The sequence below is a fragment of the Oncorhynchus mykiss genome, chromosome 20, assembly GCF_013265735.2.
Source record: "Oncorhynchus mykiss isolate Arlee chromosome 20, USDA_OmykA_1.1, whole genome shotgun sequence".
NCBI classification, from domain to species: domain Eukaryota; kingdom Metazoa; phylum Chordata; class Actinopteri; order Salmoniformes; family Salmonidae; genus Oncorhynchus; species Oncorhynchus mykiss.
This window is the reverse complement of record NC_048584.1, coordinates 36,137,121-36,158,405: the sequence shown is the minus strand read 5'-3', so window position 1 is coordinate 36,158,405 and position 21,285 is coordinate 36,137,121. Positions and strand designations below refer to the sequence as shown.

The 21,285-nt window shown below is 44.2% G+C and overlaps 1 protein-coding gene across 11 annotated transcripts in view; it reads right to left on the bottom strand.

Moving 5' to 3' along the window:
- Positions 1-623: 623 nt before the first annotated feature.
- The window catches only part of LOC110499426 (E3 ubiquitin ligase RNF157), a 32,280-nt gene continuing 11,618 nt past the window's right edge, over positions 624-21,285 (bottom strand). For 2 of the 11 annotated variants that reach the window (XM_036956274.1, XM_021576566.2), the window contains exons 3-18: positions 19,600-19,688; positions 18,945-19,094; positions 18,739-18,856; positions 18,406-18,516; positions 17,910-17,957; positions 17,330-17,401; positions 16,803-16,962; positions 13,238-13,350; positions 12,921-13,153; positions 12,512-12,614; positions 12,308-12,416; positions 11,926-12,182; positions 11,760-11,825; positions 9,315-9,363; positions 7,161-7,274; positions 624-2,658 (exon numbers count right to left, since the gene is read on the bottom strand). In XM_036956274.1, the coding sequence (XP_036812169.1) occupies positions 2,498-2,658; positions 7,161-7,274; positions 9,315-9,363; positions 11,760-11,825; positions 11,926-12,182; positions 12,308-12,416; positions 12,512-12,614; positions 12,921-13,153; positions 13,238-13,350; positions 16,803-16,962; positions 17,330-17,401; positions 17,910-17,957; positions 18,406-18,516; positions 18,739-18,856; positions 18,945-19,094; positions 19,600-19,688 (1,953 nt within the window). In that variant the 3' untranslated portion in view covers positions 624-2,497. Of the gene's footprint in view, positions 2,659-5,630; positions 5,691-7,160; positions 7,275-9,314; positions 9,364-11,759; positions 11,826-11,925; positions 12,183-12,307; positions 12,417-12,511; positions 12,615-12,920; positions 13,154-13,237; positions 13,351-16,802; positions 16,963-17,329; positions 17,402-17,909; positions 17,958-18,405; positions 18,517-18,738; positions 18,857-18,944; positions 19,095-19,599; positions 19,689-21,285 lie in introns of all 11 variants that reach the window. The other 9 variants (XM_036956277.1, XM_036956276.1, XM_036956272.1 and 6 more) reach the window with 9 other exon arrangements.

The following is a 21,285-nucleotide window of genomic DNA, read 5'->3' as shown; positions in this document are numbered from 1 at the left end:
ATAATCAAAGTAAATCCGGCACTCAAAATAATATATTATGCTTTGTTTGGTAGGGTAGGGTTATATAAGATGTTTGGTCAGGGTGAATGGTGGGCATATGACGTGAACGTCTTGCAACCCAAAGGTTGAGGGTTCAAATCTCAACATGGACAACTTTAGCATTTTTGCTAATTAGTACTTTATAGCTACTTTACAACTACTAAGCATGTTAACGCTAACCCTTTCCATAACATTAACCCTTTTAGCTAACCCTTCCCTTAACTTTTTAACCTAACTCCTAAATTGAACCATAACCCAGCTAACGTTAGCAACCTAGCTAGAATTCGTAACATATCATACATTTTGGAAATTCGTAACATATTGTACGTTTTGCAAATTTGTAACAGATAATAAGAATTGTAATTCGTAATTTATCATACTAAATGGAGTGTCTTCGGATTTACGTACAGAATCATACAAAATGTTCTGAGAAGCCACCTCCTAAACTACCGGTCAGTTGAAACTTTTTGTACAAAATTCGATCTATATTTGTAAGTACGATGTTAGTGTTTGAAAGCAGCTTTTAAATCGAAAAAAAAGCACCTGTCTCATTCACTGGAGGAAAACAAGAAATGGTAAAGGACTTTAGTTCGAAAAACTTTATTTTTTTTCTTGCAGTTGACATTTTCAATCAGCATTCTACAAAAGTGACCCATGGTCCAGTATACTGTAGGTGAGAGGGATACAGGTAGGGGTGTATGAGCTGACGGTGTGAACACTAGCTAACAGCTGTAGCCAGCCTGTAGTTGAGGATAAGGAAGAGAGCATCTGTAGTGTATCTTATAGACTATCTATGCATCTCAAATGTCACCCTATTGCCCCATATGGCTCGCTACCTTCACTTAAAAGGGAATAAGGCTCTGGTCAAATGTAGTGCACAATACAGGGAATAGGGTGTCATTTGGAGACAATATGACAAAACAGAAAGGTCAGAGGGGTGTACCACTATGGGTACTCTTTAGGGGTGTGAGGATCTGTGGAGCATACCACTGTGGGTACTCTACAGGGGTGGAGACTGACCTAGACTACCATGCTTTACTCTACAATCGCCTCATGCACCGCAAAGTATGTTGCCTGGGTAACAGCAAGAAGTGCATTCCATGTTGGTGTCATCATCCCGTTTTTTTATGTCGTTTTTTTTTCTTCTCAAATACAATTATTAATTTCACATATCATCCACGTAATGAGCAACACATTTTTGTTTAAACAAATAAAACACAGAACATGTGACGACATTAACAGTAGAGCATACACTAAAAACAATATAATACAAAATTAAACTAACTAAAGGTTTTCACAAAATGAGAAGGTTCAGGTTTGTCTATCGAACAGCACAGGTGTTTTTGTAGGGTGGTGTGTGTTACTTGTTTACAGGTACAGGTACAGGTTCTGTATTGCTTTAGTGTCTTTGTGGTAAAGCTCTTTACACCAGTGAGTCAGACTGAGATAAATCTGGTGTGTGCGTTAGGAAAGGTGTGCAAGGGACACAGGTGGTAGTTCAAAGTTCAGAGGTCATTCTTCTACAGTTAATAACCCCAAAACAAATCATTACGTTACATTCTCCTCTGAGTGTTACACATCCTCCATCGGCATCGTACATTCTCAGGGACTCCACTCTGTCTTCTTTACAGTTCAGTATCTATCTACCACCGCCATTTTGGATCAAATCCTCCTTTCACCAGCATGTCCAGTTTCTTAGCTAATGAGGCAAGTCCCATTCAGGATAGATCACAGTTGAGTACAGTAGGGCTGATTGGAGACGTAAAAGAGCTGCATGCAAAACCAGGGCCAGAGTCTACTGGTTCATGGACTGGAGCTGGTGAGTCCAGTACAATCCAGTTTGGTCGTCTAGTGAAGCTAACTGTTGTTTTTATAGTGTTCGACCACTCGTTAGAAGGTCAAACAGAAATACATGAATATTAATTAGATTGCAGATCACACTAACCCCTGATTGGTTGGTTGGTAGAGGCAAGGGGAGGAGTCCCAAAGGTCTACCAGTGACATGAAACACAAGAAAGCCATTATGACACATTGAGGGGGAGAATGGTCTAACTCTAGCAGTCTCCTATTTGGACTGTGGATAGGTTAAATCCTCTTCAAGATTTTCCTGTTAGAATTAGATTTAGCAACTGAGATAGATGCTTCTCATCTATTGTCCAGAGCAAGGAGAGGTGCTGGACGGTTGAGTGAGGAGAGATGCAGGACTGTTGAGTGAGGAGAGATGCAGGACGGTTGAGTGAGGAGAGATGCAGGACGGTTGATTGAGGAGAGGTGCAGGACGGTTCAGTGAGGAGAGGTGCAGGACGGTTCAGTGAGGACACTGCCTCAGGACATGGGCGTTGGTTGATTAGGTGAGGAGATGCAGGGAGGAAGGTCTACTGCGTAATCATGAGGTTGCGTAAAATATCAGTCTGTGCTGTTATGACGCTGAGGTCGGAATTGGACGGGTGTGTGCGTGTTACACTATGAGTGGTCCGCGGCGTGGTGTGTGAGGTGTTTGTTTGGGACTCTGGCCATCCCTAGTCTCCACCCCCTGCTCCTCCAGGTTGATATTACTGGTTGAGGCGTGGTGGGGGAGAGGCTCCAACACTGGCCTATAGCCTCCCAGATACATCAGACCTGAGAGAGAGGAGAGAGGAGAGAGGAGAGAGGAGAGAGGAGAGAGGGAGAGAGAGAGAACAAAGGATATAAAAGAAAAACAACATGTTGAAGACTGTTCTATTCTATCGCCATCTAGTGCGTGATAATGGTAGTGTCTAAAGTCTGTGGCGGACCAGTCTAATTGGAGGGAAAGGGGTAAAAGGGGATACCTAGTCAGTTGCGCATGCATTCAACCAAAATGTGTCCTCCGCATTTAACCCAACCCCACTGAATCAGAGAGATGTGGGATGACGTCATCGGCAACCAGGGAGCAGTTGTTGCTGGGGGTTAACTGCCTTGCTGAAGGTTAACTGCAGATATTTACACCTTGCTGGCTCGGGGATTCGAACCAGTGACCTTTCAGCTACTGGCCCAACACGCTTATCCGCTAGGCTACCTACCTGGTCGTTGCAATGGGGAGTTAAAGTCAGGCCTACTGGGCCACATGCACATTCAATAAGGGACCTATCCCAACTTCAGAAATGTGCACAAAACACTTTTACCAGATGTGTTTCTCAAGTTGGGATTCGTCCCTGAAAGACAGGAGAGTTACGGTAGCTATGTGCAGGGTTTTGTACCAGCCCAGCACTTAAAGCACCTGATTCAACTAATCAAGGTTTTCTTGAGGATTAGTCAATGATGGATGATTGAGTGCTGGGCTGAAACGAATATAAACACCGTTTGGCTCTCCAGGAGAAAGGTAAGACATCACTGATCTAGATCACACTATGGCTCTTTACCAGGTCGTGGTTATTTACCAGGTAGTGGTTATTTACCAGGTAGTGGTTATTAAACAAGTGGTTATTTACCAGGTAGTGGTTATTAAACAAGTGGTTATTGACCAGGTAGTGGTTATTTACCAGGTAGCGGTTAATTACCGGGTAGTGGTTATTTACCAGGTAGCGGTTATTTACCAGGTAGTGGTTAATTACCAGGTAGCTGTTATTTACCAGTTATTTACCAGGTAGCGGTTATTTACCAGGTAGTCAGGTAGTGGTTATTTACCAGGTAGCGGTTATTTACCAGGTAGTGGTTAATTACCAGGTAGCAGTTATTTACCAGGTAGTGGCTATTTACCAGGTAGTGGTTAATTACCAGGTAGTGGTTATTTACCAGGTAGCAGTTATTTACCAGGTAGCGGTTATTTACCAGGTAGCGGTTATTTACCAGGTAGTGGGTAATTACCAGTTATTTACCAGGTAGCAAGGTAGTGGTTATTTACCAGGTAGCGGTTATTTACCAGTTATTTACCAGGTAGTCAGGTAGTGGTTATTTACCAGGTAGTAGTTATTTACCAGGTAGTGGTTATTTACCAGGTAGTGGCTATTTACCAGGTAGCAGTTATTTACCAGGTAGCCATGTAATGGTTATTTAAGATGTGGTTATTTGCCAGGTAGTGGCTATTTACCAGGTAGCAGTTATTTATCAGGTAGTGGTTATTTAAAAATGTGGTTATTTACCAGGTAACCAGGTAGTGGTTATTTACCAGGTAGTGGTTATTTAACAAGTGGTTATTTACCAGGTAGCAGTTCTTTACCATGTAACGGTTATTTACCAGGTAGCGGTTATTTACCAGGTAGCGGTTATTTACCAGGTAGCCAGGTGGGGGTTATTTACCAGTTACAAGTTATTTACCAGGTAGCCAGGTAGTGGTTGTTCACCAGGTAGCTGTTATTTACCAGGTAGTGGCTATTTACCAGGTAGTAGTTATATACCAGGTAGTAGTTATATACCAGGTAGTAGTTATTTACCAGGTAGCAGTTATTTACCAGGTAGAAGTTATTTACCAGGTAGTAGTTATTTACCAGGTAGCAGTTATTTACCAGGTAGAAGTTATTTACCAGGTAGTGGTTATTTACCAGGTAGCCAGGTAGTGGTTATTTAACAGGTAGTGGTTATTTAACAGGTAGTGGTTATTTAACAGGTAGTGGTTATTTACCAGGTAGAAGTTATTTACCAGGTAGTGGTTATTTACCAGGTAGCCAGGTAGTGGTTATTTAACAGGTAGTGGTTATTTAACAGGTAGTGGTTATTTACCAGGTAGTGGTTAGTTAGTGGTCATTTACCAGGTAGCAAGGTAGTGGTTATTTACAGGTAATGGTTATTTAAAATCTGGTTATTTGCCAGGTAGTGGTTATTTACCAGGTAGTTGCTATTTACCAGTTATCCAGGTAGTGGTTGTTCACCAGGTAGCGGTTATTTACCAGGCAGCAGTTATTTACCAGGTAGCCAGGTAGTGGTTATTTACCAGGTAGTGGTTATTTAACAGGTAGTGGTTATTTAACAGGTAGTGGTTATTTAACAGGTAGTGGTTAGTTAGTGGTTATTTACCAGGTAATGGTTATTTACCAGGTAGCGGTTATGTACCAGGTAGCCAGGTGGGGGTTATTTACCAGGTAGTGGCTATTTACCAGGTAACGGTTATTTACCAGGTAGTGGTTATTTACCAGTTATTCACCAGGTAGTGGTTATTTACCAAGTAGTGATTATTTACCAGGTAGCGGTTATTTACCAGGTAGTCAGGTAGTGGTTATTTACCAGGCAGTGGCTATTTACCAGGTAGCTGTTATTTACCAGGTAGTGGTTATTTACCAGGTAGCTATTATTTACCAGGTAGCTGTTATGTACCAGGTAGCTGTTATGTACCAGGTAGCTGTTATTTACCAGTTAGTGGTTATGTACCCTTTATTTATTATGTGGTGGTTATGTACCATGTATTTATTTCATATATAATGGTTATTAACCATATACTTATTTAATGGGTAGTGGTTATGTACCAGTTATTTATTTAATAGGTAGGGGTTATTTACCAGGTAGCCATGTCGTGTTTATATCCCAGGTAGCCAGGTAGTAATTATTTACCAGATAGTGGTTATTTAACAGGTAGAGCAGTCTACAGTGTCAATAGCGTGAGCCTATGGTTTTAGTTTAGTGAATATCCTCTGACCTACCAGCTAGCCACAGCTATAGCCATACCTATTCCTCAATGTGCACAGGGCACGAATCCGCATCTGTCCATCCGAAAGGGAGCAGAGAAAGAGAGAGAGAGAGAGAAAGAGAGAAAGAGAGAGGGACATCGAAGAGGAGACGGAAAATATGAAATGATGGATAAAGGAGAGAAACAGAGAATAGAACACATTTACGGCACAGAGAATTCAAATACCGCAAAGAGAAGGGGTGAGGGGGTGGGTGGGTAAAAGGGCGACCAAGGGAGAGCGAGGGACTGGGGTCAGAGGTCAATAAGTTGGGAGTTACAGGAATGGGAGGAGCTAAGGCTTCGTCTGTAATTATTGAAATAGGGACTGTTCTCAAGTAGCCAGATGTCTAAATCTTTGCGTTCACTCTGTGGCTTGAGCCTTGTAACAAAAAGGTCAGAAAACAGGGACTAATAGTTTGAGAGTTGGTGGCCGCAGAAACGTTGCCCATGTTAGTGCGCTACAGAGATAAAGTTAAAGCAATGTTTTTTCCCTGGTTTTGGATACTTGTTGTTCTTGTCAAAAGCAGCACCTGGATCTTGACACACTGCCTGGTACTGGGAAACAAAGCCTTTCACCCCTCCCTCACTGTAACCTGCTTCTGGTCAGCACAACAGAGGGGCACATCTAGCAAGCAAGGGAGAAGCAGAGGAGAGGGAGAGATGGATGGAGGGAGTGATGAGTGGAGGGATGAGTGGAGGGATGAGTCGCAGACGATTAGCAAAGCGGCTCGGAACTGGCAGACACTGAACATGAACTTGGAGCTCTGGGATGAACCGGATAGAACACCAACACGCGCTCTCACCCCCCCCCCCCCCCCCCCCCCCACACACACACACACACACACACACAGAACACGGACAAATAGAACACCACAAAAGCTCACACAAACAAATAAAACATGGTCAAACACACACACACTCTCACATATCCACAATCAGACACACTCACAAACACAAAGACACGCACACAGGAGTTTTTTTATTTTTACTGTGGGTAGAGTAGGAAGAGATTGCACAACTCCCCGCTATTGAGAAAAACAACAACAGACGACAACCACAACAGTGAAAGAAGGGTGGATGATGAGAAGGAAGCCTCCTGTTCTAACTGCTGTAAAAAACATGCTGTCAGTGTTCGGTACGGATGGATCCCACTGCTGACGCCAACTACAGCCTGATTTAGTCTGGCTCATTCATTCCCTTCCTGCATCTATTTACTGAGCCCTTTGAGATGACAGTAGTAGACAGACATTTGAAGGGCAAATGTTTACGCTAAACAAATCTTGGCTAGATACATCGGAGCCTCAGCTTTGACTTAAAGCTCTGTAGACCTGTCTGTCTGCCACTTCCTGCCCTCTCCACCCTCTCAATCTACCCTGACTTCTGTTTTTCCTCTCGTCCAGGATCCCTCGCTCACTTCTTATTTCCTTACACTGACACCCATTTCTCTCCCCATTCGCCCCAGTCTCAGCTCTGATTGGTCCATGTTCGGTAGGTTGCCACTCACCGGCGAATCGGCAGTCGGGAACCTGCTCATTGTCCAGCCCCCCCAAACAGTGCGTGTCGCAGAGGGCGACGCCCTGATTGTTATTGGCCAACTCTGGACACCTGCTCCGCCCACCTGCAAGCGAGGGCAAAGGTCAAACAACAGCAGCCAGGCACAGCAGGGGACGGGGCCAGGGGTGTAGCTATTTTTGTGTGTGTGTGTGTGTGTGTGTGTGTGTGTAAGTAAAGGAGGGCATGGGATAGATCATGTGATGGTGATGAGTAGCATGTGGCTCAGCAGGCTCAGAGGATGCACATGGAAGCTGGCACACGATGCAGCAGGGACAGATACATGCAAACATACATCATACGCACATGAACATATATAGAGACAGGATTCCTTTGGTTTCCTTATTAACTCATTTATTCATTGTTTGTTATTGTTTATTTAATGCCCACAACCAATGGCACCACTCCATATAAACACACACACACACACACACACGTCTTACTATACTTGTGAGGACTTTTTGGTGACCAACAATTGATTCCCATTCAAAATCTTATTTTCCCTAAACCTAACCTCTAAGCCTAAAATAACCTTTTTACAAGTGAGGACCGGCAAAATATCCTCACTTCTCTGAATTTTAGGACTTCTGGTACTCACAAGTATAATAAAACGTGTACACGCAAGTACAGTAAAACATGTACACACGCACACACACAATTATAGTAAAACATGTACACACGCACACACACACAATTATAGTAAAATGTGTACACACGCACACACACAATCATAGTAAAATGTGTACACACACACACAATTATAGTAAAATGTGTACACACACACATGCAAACTGACTACGGCTGGAGAAAAATAAATATTAAGAAGTTGTATACTAGTCAGAACATGCATGGTGATTAAGATGTCACAAACATACACACAAGATACACAAACATGCAGACATACAAGCATTTAAACACACATTCATAAATTACACACACACATTCAAACTCTGGGGTCACACGCATTCAAACTCTGGGGACACAGAGAGGCAGGGTTAGAGATTGAAGCCCAATTTATCACTTTGGAGTGGAGGAAGAAGAGAGGAGGATGAGGAGATGGAGTATGACTCCACACACACAGAGAGAGAGAGAGAGAGAGAGAGAGAGAGAGAGAGAGAGAGAGAGAGAGAGAGAGGCTCACACTCACACAAATATACTGTACATACAACTGCATATTAGGGTGTGGAATCTAAGCAGCGCATGCAGAGCACAGCAGGCAAACACACAAGCATTGGCAAGCTAACAACCCACACACATACACAGCTGACCTGGATACAAATACTATTTAGGGGATTTCAAGTACTTTCAACGACATTTGGAAGTAAGTATTTAAATACTGTATATTTTATTTGAAAAGACAAGTAGTTGAATATTGGAATGTATTTGTAAATACACTTGGAAAGTATTTTAAAATACTCAAATACACTGACTCAAATATACTCCAATTTAACCCAGGTATTTGAAAATAGTATTTGAAAATACTTTCCAATAGTATACTCTTTATAGGAAATTGTTTGAAAATCATTTCAATAGAAGTAGGTTCGTTTATTTTGGTCACAGTATTAGAAAATACTCAAATACACATAAAATAGGTATTTGAACCAGGTCTGACTGATACACACACACACACACACACACACACACACACACATACAGAGCATACTGAGCCAAGTGCACAGGTGCAAACGCATGATTTGGGATGATTTCACCGATGGCCAGTATTTTAGCCCACATTTTAATTTACAGTAGAGAGAATCTAGCATGGCACCACTTAAAACACCCTGCTATCTCACTAATAATGGTCTTTCTATGGTAGATCAAAGTATAGGGTGCTGTAACAGGGTAGTCAGTCACTAGAATGCCATGTTAGAAAGGACAAAAGTGGCAATGTCGTCAGAATTGATGAGAGTATTGAAAATTATTATTATATGTCTTTTTTTTAATGTATGGCAAGGGTCAGGAGGCTTTAAGATTAGTGGATAACATTGTATTAGTGGTTAGACTGCCCCATACTTCTGTCCTTTCCAGCATGGCCAAATAGTGAGGAGGGTAAAACAGAGGAGTCAGAGGTGAGAGGGGAAAGGTCAATAAGAGGTCACATAGTTACCCTGCTCGTGGGAAGGGGAGGGGCAGTCTTCCTCTGTGACATCATTTCCCTGTGAGAAGGAGAGAGACAGTTGGATTTATTTTCTAGTGTATATTTTATATGTTGTGTATCTATATCCATTCATATAGTCTAGGGTACATACCACCAATTCGGTGCCTTTTGAGAAGTGCAACTTGGCTACAAAAAAACTTGATTTCATCTCATTTTAAAAATTCTGTCACAAAGAGCATGTTAAGTGCCAAATTAAGTAACAGGGTTGACGATTTCATCTTAAAATCAGCCATAAATTCCCTTGTGACAGGGGGAATGGAAGCTTGTTGTGTGCAACAGGAGTGCCAATTAAATGTAAGTGCCACCCACCCCTACAATATATATATATATATATATTCTAGCCTGTCTATCTATGGGTAAAAGGGTTGACATGTTATCCTCGACCCGCTCAGTTTTCCACCACAAAATAAAAAATGAAAATGGCCAAAAAGAGTAGAACCAGCTCAACTGATTTAACTCTATGATTTGACTATTCGATTTGAAGTAATCTAAATATACATTGAACAAGGAATAGTTTCACCATATTAAAACGAGAGTTCAGTTCACGTAACAGGGTTGACCTTAAAATGAGGGACAGATGTAAAATGAATCACTGTGACAGTGCAAGGGGTTTAACACCGTCTAGGCTGTTAGGCATAGGTAATGACTCATAGGTAATGACTCATAGGTAATGACTCAAAGGCAATGACTCAAAGGAAATGACTCAAAGGCAATGACTCAAAGGCAATGACTCAAAGGCAATGACTCAAAGGCAATGACTCAAAGGCAATGACTCAAAGGCAATGACTCAAAGGCAATGACTCAAAGGTAAAGGCCCAGGAGACAGGAACGCGGCGCAAACAAAGAGGCTTTTATGAAGAAAATGAAAATGACATCCTGGCTCTTGCAGAGCTCTACTGGGTCAGACTTTAACATAAAGTCGACAGGACAAGCCAAAACCTTAAGCGCTGCAAATCATATCGATCCTGGCCATGTGCTCTCCAGAATGCTCTCCAGAATGCTCTCCAGAATGCTCTCCAGAATGCTCTCCAGAATGCTCTCCCCACAGAGTCAGAGCGGCGCACCTTTAAGTCTTTAGGCAGTCAATTAGAGGGCTTCCCCACCCTCGTTAAGGGAACAGTGCTGGAGAGTGCATTCCACGTGCTGGCTAGGCTTGGCTCTTCTGCACCACAATCTCTACTAACATTAAATAAATAATCATCTTCAGAAATGAATTTGTCAAAGCAACAAAAAAAACAAGACTTTACAATGATGGTGAAACATTTTTGGGGGGATTAAGTGGGTTAAAAATATTCCTAGAAGTGACGCAGGGTTGACAGAGGGACATGTGAAAATCCTGAATTGTGTCACTTTAGCAAGCCTTTATTCGTGTTAAAAATTTGATTTATTGAATTCTCCATGTGGTCTATATTAAAGGGCACCAAATAACTGGCTTTTACAATGCAATATTTGCTCACAGTTTCTACTTAAAATATCAAAGGGACGCAAATGGCACTCTGCGTGAAACGACCCTACTACACAGGCACTCTGCGTGGAACGACCCTACTACACAGGCACTCTGCGTGGAACGACCCTACTACACAGGCACTCTGCGTGGAACGACCCTACTACACAGGCACTCTTCGTGGAACGACCCTACTACACAGGCACTCTTCGTGGAACGACCCTACTATACAGGCACTCTGCGTGGAACGACCCTACTACACAGGCACTCTTCGTGGAACGACCCTACTACACAGGCACTCTTCGTGGAACGACCCTACTACACAGGCACTCTGCGTGGAACAACCCTACTACACAGGCACTCTTCGTGGAACGACCCTACTACACAGGCACTCTTCGTGGAACGACCCAACTACACATGCACTCTTCGTGGAACGACCCAACTACACATGCACTCTTCGTGGAACGACCCAACTACACATGCACTCTTCGTGGAACGACCCAACTACACAGGCACTCTTCGTGGAACGACCCAACTACACAGGCACTCTTCGTGGAACGACCCTACTACACAGGCACTCTTCGTGGAACGACCCTACTACACAGGCACTCTGCGTGGAACGACCCTACTACACAGGCACTCTGCGTGGAACGACCCAACTACACAGGCACTCTTCGTGGAACGACCCAACTACACAGGCACTCTTCGTGGAACGACCCAACTACACAGGCACTCTTCGTGGAACGACCCTACTACACAGGCACTCTTCGTGGAACGACCCTACTACACAGGCACTCTGCGTGGAACGACCCTACTACACAGGCACTCTGCTTGGAACGACCCTACTACACAGGCACTCTTCGTGGAACGACCCTACTACACAGGCACTCTGCGTGGAACGACCCTACTACACAGGCACTCTGCGTGGAACGACCCTACTATATATGCACCTCTGAATCCTGCTCGTCTGACACAGCGACTGAGAAGTTCTGTTCTTTTGGTTCCATGGGTAGCTCCTGAGAGAGAGACAAAAAAAAAAGAGGGAGAAAGAAAGAGGGATGGGTTATTCTCTATGTCAGAGATTTCAACAAGCCACTTCTCTAGGTGTTCCCTCACTCTCTCCACCCCTGTTCTCCCTTCTCTCCCCCGTCTCACTTCCCCATCCTGCTGTGAGGGTCCCCGGCTCTCCATGGGTGCATCCTGGTTCTCCTCCCCCTCTGCTTCTCCCCCCTCCTCCCCCTCTACCTCCCCCTCCGGCCCAGCCAGGTAGGAGCCAGACATGGAAGACAGGGTGTCAGTGCTGATCTGAGAGTGATGGCTGTGGGACGAAGCCATGGACATGACTGACTGGGCCAGGCTACTGCTCACTTGGTCTGAGAAGGGGAGAGACAGAGAGAAGAAGAGACAATTAACAATGTATTATAATTTGACACATTTTCTATTGCCCACTGGCCACCCCCTAGCAGGGCCTGCCAGCCAGCCCCAGCAGAAGGCCCACCTTCAGGGGAGGTGATGGTGGAGGAGAAAGGTGTCCCAGTACAGGAGGACTGGTCGATGGCTCCAGACGAGGATAGAGTCAGATTCTCACTCTCTGGAGTTACACCACTCTGGAACAGAGAGCAGACAGAATAAGGTCAAACACACACACACCGGAGACAGACAGACAGACACCAACAGTCATGCACACACTGTGTCACTGTACCTCCGGTTGTTGTTTCCGGCGGCAGGCCTGAACTTCTGATTCGCTGCGTTCTGACTTCTCGTCCTCCTCCTCGGGCAGCACCGAAGAATTCTGGGAGAGAGACCTGACACATCCCATAATGTAGCAGTCAGAATCATAAACACCACAACAAACACTCACAACACTACCTTTGTCCTGAAAGAAAGATATTATATTAGCTAAACCTTTAAAAGTCCTAGGAAACAAATTCCTATTCAAATATACAGTATGTTTGTATGCGTTTATGCATCCCAAATGGCACCCTATTCCCCATGTAGTGCACTACTTTTGACCAGGGCCCATAGGGTAGTGGTCAAAAGTCGTGCATTATTTAGGGAATTTGGTGTCATTTGGGACACAACCTGTGTCTTCAAGTGTATGTTCCTCTCACTTGGAGCCGCTCTTCTTCAGTTTGAGTCCCTGGCTGGAGTTGGAGTGGTCCAGGGGGGACATGGAGCGTGCCGGGGCGGGGTGGGGCTCACTGCTATAGTGGGGCAGGGTCCCTGAGACGTGGCCCCCAGAGAGTTCCTGCAGAGGGGGAGCCGAGGGAGACACGCTCAGGGGCCCGTTCAGAGCCTCCAGGAGAGACACGGCCTCATAACCGGGGGGGATGTGGTCTGACGCCTGGGGTGAACAAAAAAAGGAGATGAGTTGTCATGTTGCTATGCGCTGTACTTATAAAGAAAAAAATCTGTGTATATATCATACCGAGTGTTCCTCTGAGTCGGAGGTCTGGGAGGTGATAACGGGGTTAAACCCGGCAGGAGAGAGAGGACTCAGCTTCTTCCTCATGGCTCGGATCTGCAGCAGGGCCCGGAACGCTAAGGACGCATTATAACATCACTAAAACGCCCACATCAGTAGAATTCCATTTTTTCGAGTTGAAAGATGGCCAGAGCTTACCCATGATGCTGCACAACAATGTAAGTCAATAAGTAATTGTTTTAGTCAAAGTATGATATAATTTGGGCTTGAAGTGACAGAAACTGCACGCTCTGTGCAAATTAGTGCCAATGACATTTATTTTACTATGAAATTACCAACTGAAATGATTAGTTTTGTTTCAGTGCTGGGTTTTATTTGAATGGTACCACCCACCAATATGCCATTGTTTATTAATCAGAAACACCTACAAAATTTGCGAATCGCGTTGAAACTGTTTTTGCACCTCCCCTTTTTTTACCAGAAAATTATCATAATGCATTGGATATTTTGTCCAAAAATATGACCATATTATAGATAGTAAAATTGCATGATATGATTGCACTTTGGAACCCCGCTCCCCTTGTCGCCCTAAGATAAATGGTTTTGCAATGCCTGGGGCCCCGGGTGTGCAGGGTTTGCTCCTTTTTGACCATTCAGTTGATCCTAAAGAGAAATCTCCACCCACCCAGGGCACCGGGCCATGCAAAACAAACTCGCCCATTGCTTTAATATTTAGGCTCTCCATATTACTGGAGCTCATATTCTTTCTATTTCAATGGTAGATTCACAGACACAGTTTAGATAATGCATTAATATATAGCTGTGCGGTTTAGATAATGCATTAATATATAGCTGTACGGTTTAGATAATGCTTTTATATATAGCTGTGCAGTTTAGATAATGCTTTCATATATAGCTGTGCAGTTTAGATAATGCATTAATATATAGCTGTGCAGTTTAGATAATGCATTAATATATAGCTGTGCAGTTTAGATAATGCATTAATATATAGCTGTGCAGTTTAGATAATGCATTGATATTTAGCTAGGTAGCTAAAATGATAATAGAGAGAACAAAGCATATAGCTATTTTATAATATCCGTGTGCATGTCCAAACACTAATGACGTCTGGAATCCGACACAGTTTCATGGAATTATCAAACAGTAAGAGCTGTGACTGACCTCTTGACAGGTAGGCTGCTAGTCTCTTTCTGAAATAATTATTCTTCACCTGACTCACAGTGTGCCCGTCTTAACTGAAATGGTGCTCACATAACTTTCATTAGCTAGCAAAGGTTAGCATGCTAGCTAGTTACACCTGACAGCTGACAGTCAATGCCTTACTGGTTGTTATTTCTCTGCTACCCGTGAAAATCACCACAACATTTTCCACCCTCCAATTCCTGAACATGTATTAGCAGCCTGCGTGTCTTTGAGGTGGAACCTAAACGAGAATTTCCAGCTCTAGGATGGGAATTACTCGAAATAGGTGCAGCAACTTCCTCTGAGGTGGGCCTTAAAGTATGGACGTGGTGGTCTTATGCATACCAGAGTATGGCTTACGAAAGTCTAATGCAGCATTATAGACTCACATAGTCTGCAGATGGGGTAACAGTTAGGCTATTAGTCCCTGTGCCCAAGAACACTAAGGTAACCTGCCTAAATGACTACCGACCCGTAGCAATCACGTCTGCCATGAAGTGCTTTGAAAGGCTGGTCATGGCTTCACATCAACACCATTATCCCAGAAACCCTAGACCCACTCCAATTTGCATACCGCCCAAATAGATCAACAGATGATGCAATCTCTATTGCACTCCACACTGCCCTTTCCCACCTGAACAAAAGGAACACCTACGTGAGAATGCTATTAATTGACTAGAGCTCAGCGTTCAACACCATAGTGCCCTAAAGGCTCATCAATAGGCTAAGGACCCTGGGACTAAACACCTCCCTTTGCAACTGGATCCTGGACTTCCTGACGGGCCGCCCCCAGGTGGTGAGGGTAGGCAACAACACATCTGCCACGCTGATCCTCAACACGGGTTCCCCTCAGGGGTGCATGCTCAGTCCCCTTCTGTACTCCTTGTTCACCCATGACTGTATGGCGAAACACGATTCCAACACCATCATTAAGTCTGCCGACGACACAACAGTGGTATGGCCTGATCACCGACAACGATGAGACAGCCTATAGAGAGGAGGTCAGAGCACTGCCAGGACAACAACCTCTCCCTCAACATGAGCAAGACAAAGAAGCTGATCGTGGACTACAGGAAAAGGAGGGCCGAACACGTCCCCATTCACATCGACAGGGCTGTAGTGGAGCAGGTTGAGAGCTTCAAGTTCCTTGGTGTCCACATCACCAACAAACTTTCATGGTCGAAACAGTCATGAAAAGGGCACAACAAAGCCTATTCCCCCTCAGGAGACTGAAAAGATTTGGCATGGGTCGTCAAATCCTCCAAAAGTTCTACAGCCGAACCAGAGAGCATCCTGACTGGTTGCATCACTGGCTGGTATGGTAACTGCTCGGCCTCCAACTGCAAGGCACTACAGAAGGGAGAGTGAACGGCCCAGTACATCACTGGAGCCAAGCTTCCTGCCATCCAGGACCTCTATACCAGGCGGTGTCAGAGGAAGGCCCAAGAATTGCCAAAGACTCTAGCCACCCCAGTCATAGACTGTTCTCTCTGCTACCGCATGGCAAGCGGTACCAGAGCGCTAGAGTCTAGGTCCAAAAGGCTTCTTAACAGCTTTTACCCCCAAGCCATTAGACTCCTGAACAGCTAATCAAACTATTTGCATTGTCCCCCCCCGCTTACGCTGCTGCTACTCTCTGGTTATTATCTATGTATAGTCACTTTAACTCTACCTACATGTACATATTGCCTCATTTACCTCGACTAACCTGTCCCCCCACACATTGACTCTGTACTAGTACCCCCTGTATATAGCCTCCACATTGACTCTGTACCAGTACCCCCTGTATATAGTCTCCACATTGCCTCTGTACTGGTACCCCCTGTATATAGCCTCCACATTGACTCAGTACTGGTACGCCCTGTATATAGCCTCCACATTGACTCAGTACTGGTACCCCCTGTATATAGCCTCCACATTGACTCTGTACCAGTACCCCCTGTATATAGTCTCCACATTGACTCTGTACCGTAATACCCTGTATATAGCCTCCACATTGACTCTGCACCAGTACCCCCTGTATATAGCCTCCACATTGACTCTGTACCGTAATACCCTGTATATAGCCTCCACATTGACTCTGTACCGTAATACCCTATATATAGCCTTGCTACTGTTATCTTACTGCTGCTCTTTAACCATTTTTTACTTAACACTTATTTTTCTTAAAACTGCATTGTTGGTTAAGGGCTTGTAAGTAAGAATTTCACTGTAAGGTCTACACTTGTTGTATTTGGCGCATGTAACAAATAAAATGTGATTTGATTTAACTGAGAATGTATTAGATGTATTGCTATGAAGCTCACAAATGCCGACCTATGGCTTACAAAGGTATTTTGTAGCATTACAGACATTATAGACTCACGCAGTCTGCATATGGGGCAGCAGTTGGCCTGGTAGCGGAGAGTGTCGGCGCAGGCATTACAGAGACACAGGTGTCTGCAGGGCAGGATGAGTGTGTCGCGGACGTCCGACAGACACACCACACACTCCGCACTGTTATCACTGATCTCATCATCCGCAACCTGGTGACAACATAATCAATCAATCAATCAATCAATCACCACATCGTTACATTCAGAGAGCAGTATGGTAGCTTGGTCAAACACAGTAAAAATGAGATTCACTGTCCATATACTCTAACTCAGTGTGTTTAGGGCACGGACTACTGAACACAATGCTTTTTGTTCAAAACTTTCAAAATGACTCTCTGTAGAACTGGTTAGAGCAATGGTTCCCAACTTCCGTCCCTCTAACACAGTTTTATTGTAGCCGCGGACAACAACAAAAAACACCTGATTCAACTTGGCAACGAATCATCATGCCCTCAATGAGTTAAATCAGGTGTTCACTAGTCCATGTCCTAAACAACCAAAATTCTCAACTTGGTACCTTTGATTCTTGGCTGTTGTACTTGTTCTCGATGCCGTAGATCTCCTGAAGAAGGTAACTCACCCCATCCACCTGGAGAAGAAACGTGTTGGGGATGAGAGAGAGACGGTTTCACTATATAATATACCAGGAAGCATGGTGAAAGGGGGAGAGAGGGTTTGGAGGAAAAGGGGGAGGCAATAACAGGCAGGAAAGAGAGAGGGGCAAGATAGAATACAGAGTGAGACAAGAGTGAGAGAAGAGAGTGAGAGAGAGAAGAGAGAGAGAGAGACAAGAGTGAGAGAGAGAAGAGAGTGAGAAGACAAAGAGAAGAGAGTGAGAAGACAAAGAGAAGAGAGTGAGAAGACAAAGAGAAGAGAGCGAGAGAAGAGAGTGAGAGAGAGAGAAGAGAGTGAGAGAGAGAGAAGAGAGTGAGAGAGACAAAAGAGCGAGAGAGAGAGAAGAGAGTGAGAGAGACAAGAGAGCGAGAGAGAGAGAAGAGAGAGAGAGAAGACAAAGAGAAGAGAGGGAGAAGAGAGTAAGAGAGAGAAGACAAAGAGAAGAGAGAGAGAGGAAAAGGATCTGGTGGAAACAAACTCACCACTTGTTTCTGTTTCAGAGGTTTGACACAGTAGCTTCCATCCATGTGCTGTGGAACAAACAGTAGATACTTAGCTGACGCTTAACAACAATCCAATCCCACTGGACACAGACGGCATTTCAACATCTAGTTTTTTACATTTACATTTGATTGAGTTGACAACCAACGTGAATTCAATGTGAAATCAACAAACATTTGAAGCATGTCAATGGATTTAGCTTAAAAGTTGGATGACTGAAAATGATGATGACTGAATTCAGTTTTCCACCTTGATTCAATGTTATCATATCGATTTTTGTTGTGGTTGAAATGATGTGGAAACAACGTTGATTCAACCAGTTTGTGCCCAGTGGGATACTTTTAAGAGTCAAACATTTCAAAACATTTCAGACAAACGTTAAGATACCTAATGAGTAAAAGTTAACATACTTCAACACGTTGTAAATGTAACACTTTCCTTGCGATCCTACAGCACATCAGACTTAAAGCTCCTTACCTTCTCAAAGGTGGCCAGGAGGACATGGGAGTGACCCATGTGATCTTCCCCCTCGTCTACTGTCGCTTGAACGACCATGGGAAACACATCCTTATCCATGTCAAACAGCAACTAGAAAGAGGGATAGAGAGAGAGAGAGGGTGGAGGAAAAGAGAGAGAGCGAGACAGAGGGGTTGGTGTAAAAGAGAGAGAGAGAGAGGGTGGAGGAAAAGAGAGAGAGCGAGACAGAGGGGTTGGTGTAAAAGAGAGAAAAGGGGGTGAGAAAGAGAGGTTATACACTGAAAACACACATACTTTGTTAGTAATATGCCTAAACACACACACAGACCGTACCTCCTCATCGGCCCACTCTGACAAATTGATGGAGTGGGAGGGCAGACAGAACTGCTGACAGACTCCTCTCTTAAAGTGCACCGTCTCTGACTGGAGAGAGCTGTCCTGGGGAATGTAGCTATAGGAGAGATGCAGAGAGTTAGGAGAGATAAACATGTACACACACACACACACACACACACACACACACACACACACACACTTACATAGGCACTCCGTTGTGGAACTCCTCTATAGCTTGATAGTAGATGGTGATGGCCACCTGTGTGTCAGCGTCGAAGGTGAACTCTATGTTGTAACAGGCTTTGCTTTTCCCTGCCACGTTCTCCCCTGGTGGTTTCAGGTCCTCACTACACCTGCCAGCATGCAGAAACACAGGTAGCGTCACCTACACACCGTTCCAATAATGTAATAACAGTATAGGGGGTAAACTCGGCAACCCACAACCGAAGCTTGTGAAAGCCTCCGGCCAGCTATTTGGTTCTGGGGGGAGAAGTTCAGATGTTGGACTAGTGCAATAAAACAGACTACAGATGTAGGATTTTAATTTGAGCCGGTTTGAGACAGGACGAAAAGAATCCTAAAGAATGCTGAATTATTATGTGGATTATAGTTAATGGATCTTTTTTGTAAGGGTTGATACATTTTCCTTTGAGAAAATCAAGTCTAACATTTTAAAAGTGGAAATTACAAACCTTAGAAGCCTTTTAAACCTCAAACACACTACAAGTTTGCATTTCCTACTGTGCAGTAAAATTCTCACAAAAGGGTGATGCAATTAAGATCTTACATCTGTAAGCATAAGTAAAATAATAATGAAGGGGATATAAACTAGAAGTAAATTGTGTGTGAGATACTCACCGTACGAGTCTCAGTGTATCTTTACGGATGTTTATAAGGCTTCGTAGCGTCTTTACTGGCTCCTGAGGAGGCGGGGCCGCATAGGGAAACTGTAAAGGAACCAATCACAAAAGGTCACATCAATAACAATGACAAAAGTGTCACATGATCTGATCAACTAATCACCAAGCCCTTGATCAGTTGAATCATGTGGGTTAGTACAAAGCATTGTCCTGGATACTTCACCCACTTAAAACAATAGATACATTTTCTTTTCCAGCTTTTATTAGTGGACTTTGCACAATCTGAGTGTCTTTCTCCGGTGTACTGTGTGTTTGTTGCTGACTGTGTAAGAAGAGAGTTGAGTGGGTCAAAAATACAAAATGTCCAACGCTTAATTATTTAACTGACATTATGATGTTTGTGTAAAGTAACTGCATCTATAGTATCCAGATCCTGTTATCCTAATCTGTTGTTGTTTCTCATCCCTCCACCACCCGTCATCCATCATCCCTCCACCACCTGTTTCCTCCCTTCTTGTTTTTCAGGGGCCATAAGGGGGATTAACTCTGTGCTGAGAAGCAGAGACCACCAGGACTCCCACCCCAACACTCAGTCTTCATCTCCCCTTCCCGATCCATGCGACGACCAAGCAACATCCTCCCCAACCATCATCCTCCACCAACCATTAAGCTCCACCAAACATCATCCTCCACCAACAATCAACCATCATCCTCCACCAACCATCATCCTCCACCAACCATCAACCTCCACCAACCATCAACCACCATCCTCCACCAACCATCAATCTCCACCAACCATCAATCTCCACCAACCATCAATCTCCACCAACCATCAATCTCCACCAACCATCATCCTCCACCAACCATCATCCTCCACCAACCATCATCCTCCACCAACCATCATCCTCCACCAACCATCATCCTCCACCAACCATCATCCTCCACCAACCATCAACTTCCACCAACCATCATCCTCCACCAACCATCAACTTCCACCAACCATCATCCTCCACCAACCATCAACCATCAACCTCCATCAACCATCAATCTCCACCAACCATCAATCTCCACCAACCATCATCCTCCACCAACCATCAATCTCCACCAACCATCAATCTCCACCAACCATCAATCTCCACCAACCATCATCCTCCACCAACCATCATCCTCCACCAACCATCATCCTCCACCAACCATCATCCTCCACCAACCATCATCCTCCACCAACCATCAACCATCAACCTCCATCAACCATCAATCTCCACCAACCATCAATCTCCACCAACCATCATCCTCCACCAACCATCAATCTCCACCAACCATCAATCTCCACCAACCATCATCCTCCACCAACCATCAACTTCCACCAACCATCATCCTCCAACCATAAATCTCCACCAACCATAAATCTCCACCAACCATAAATCTCCACCAACCATAAATCTCCACCAACCATAAATCTCCACCAACCATACATCTCCACCAACCATAAATCTCCACCAACCATAAATCTCCACCAACCATAAATCTCCACCAACCAACCAACTATCATTGACTTTTCCTCTTCGTCTTACAACACCATCTCTGACGGCACCTTTCAAGACTCTTCCATTCTACAACCATCTAACAATCATCCAACCTCATTCCTATCTCAAATTCATTCTGAATAACATTATTCTACATT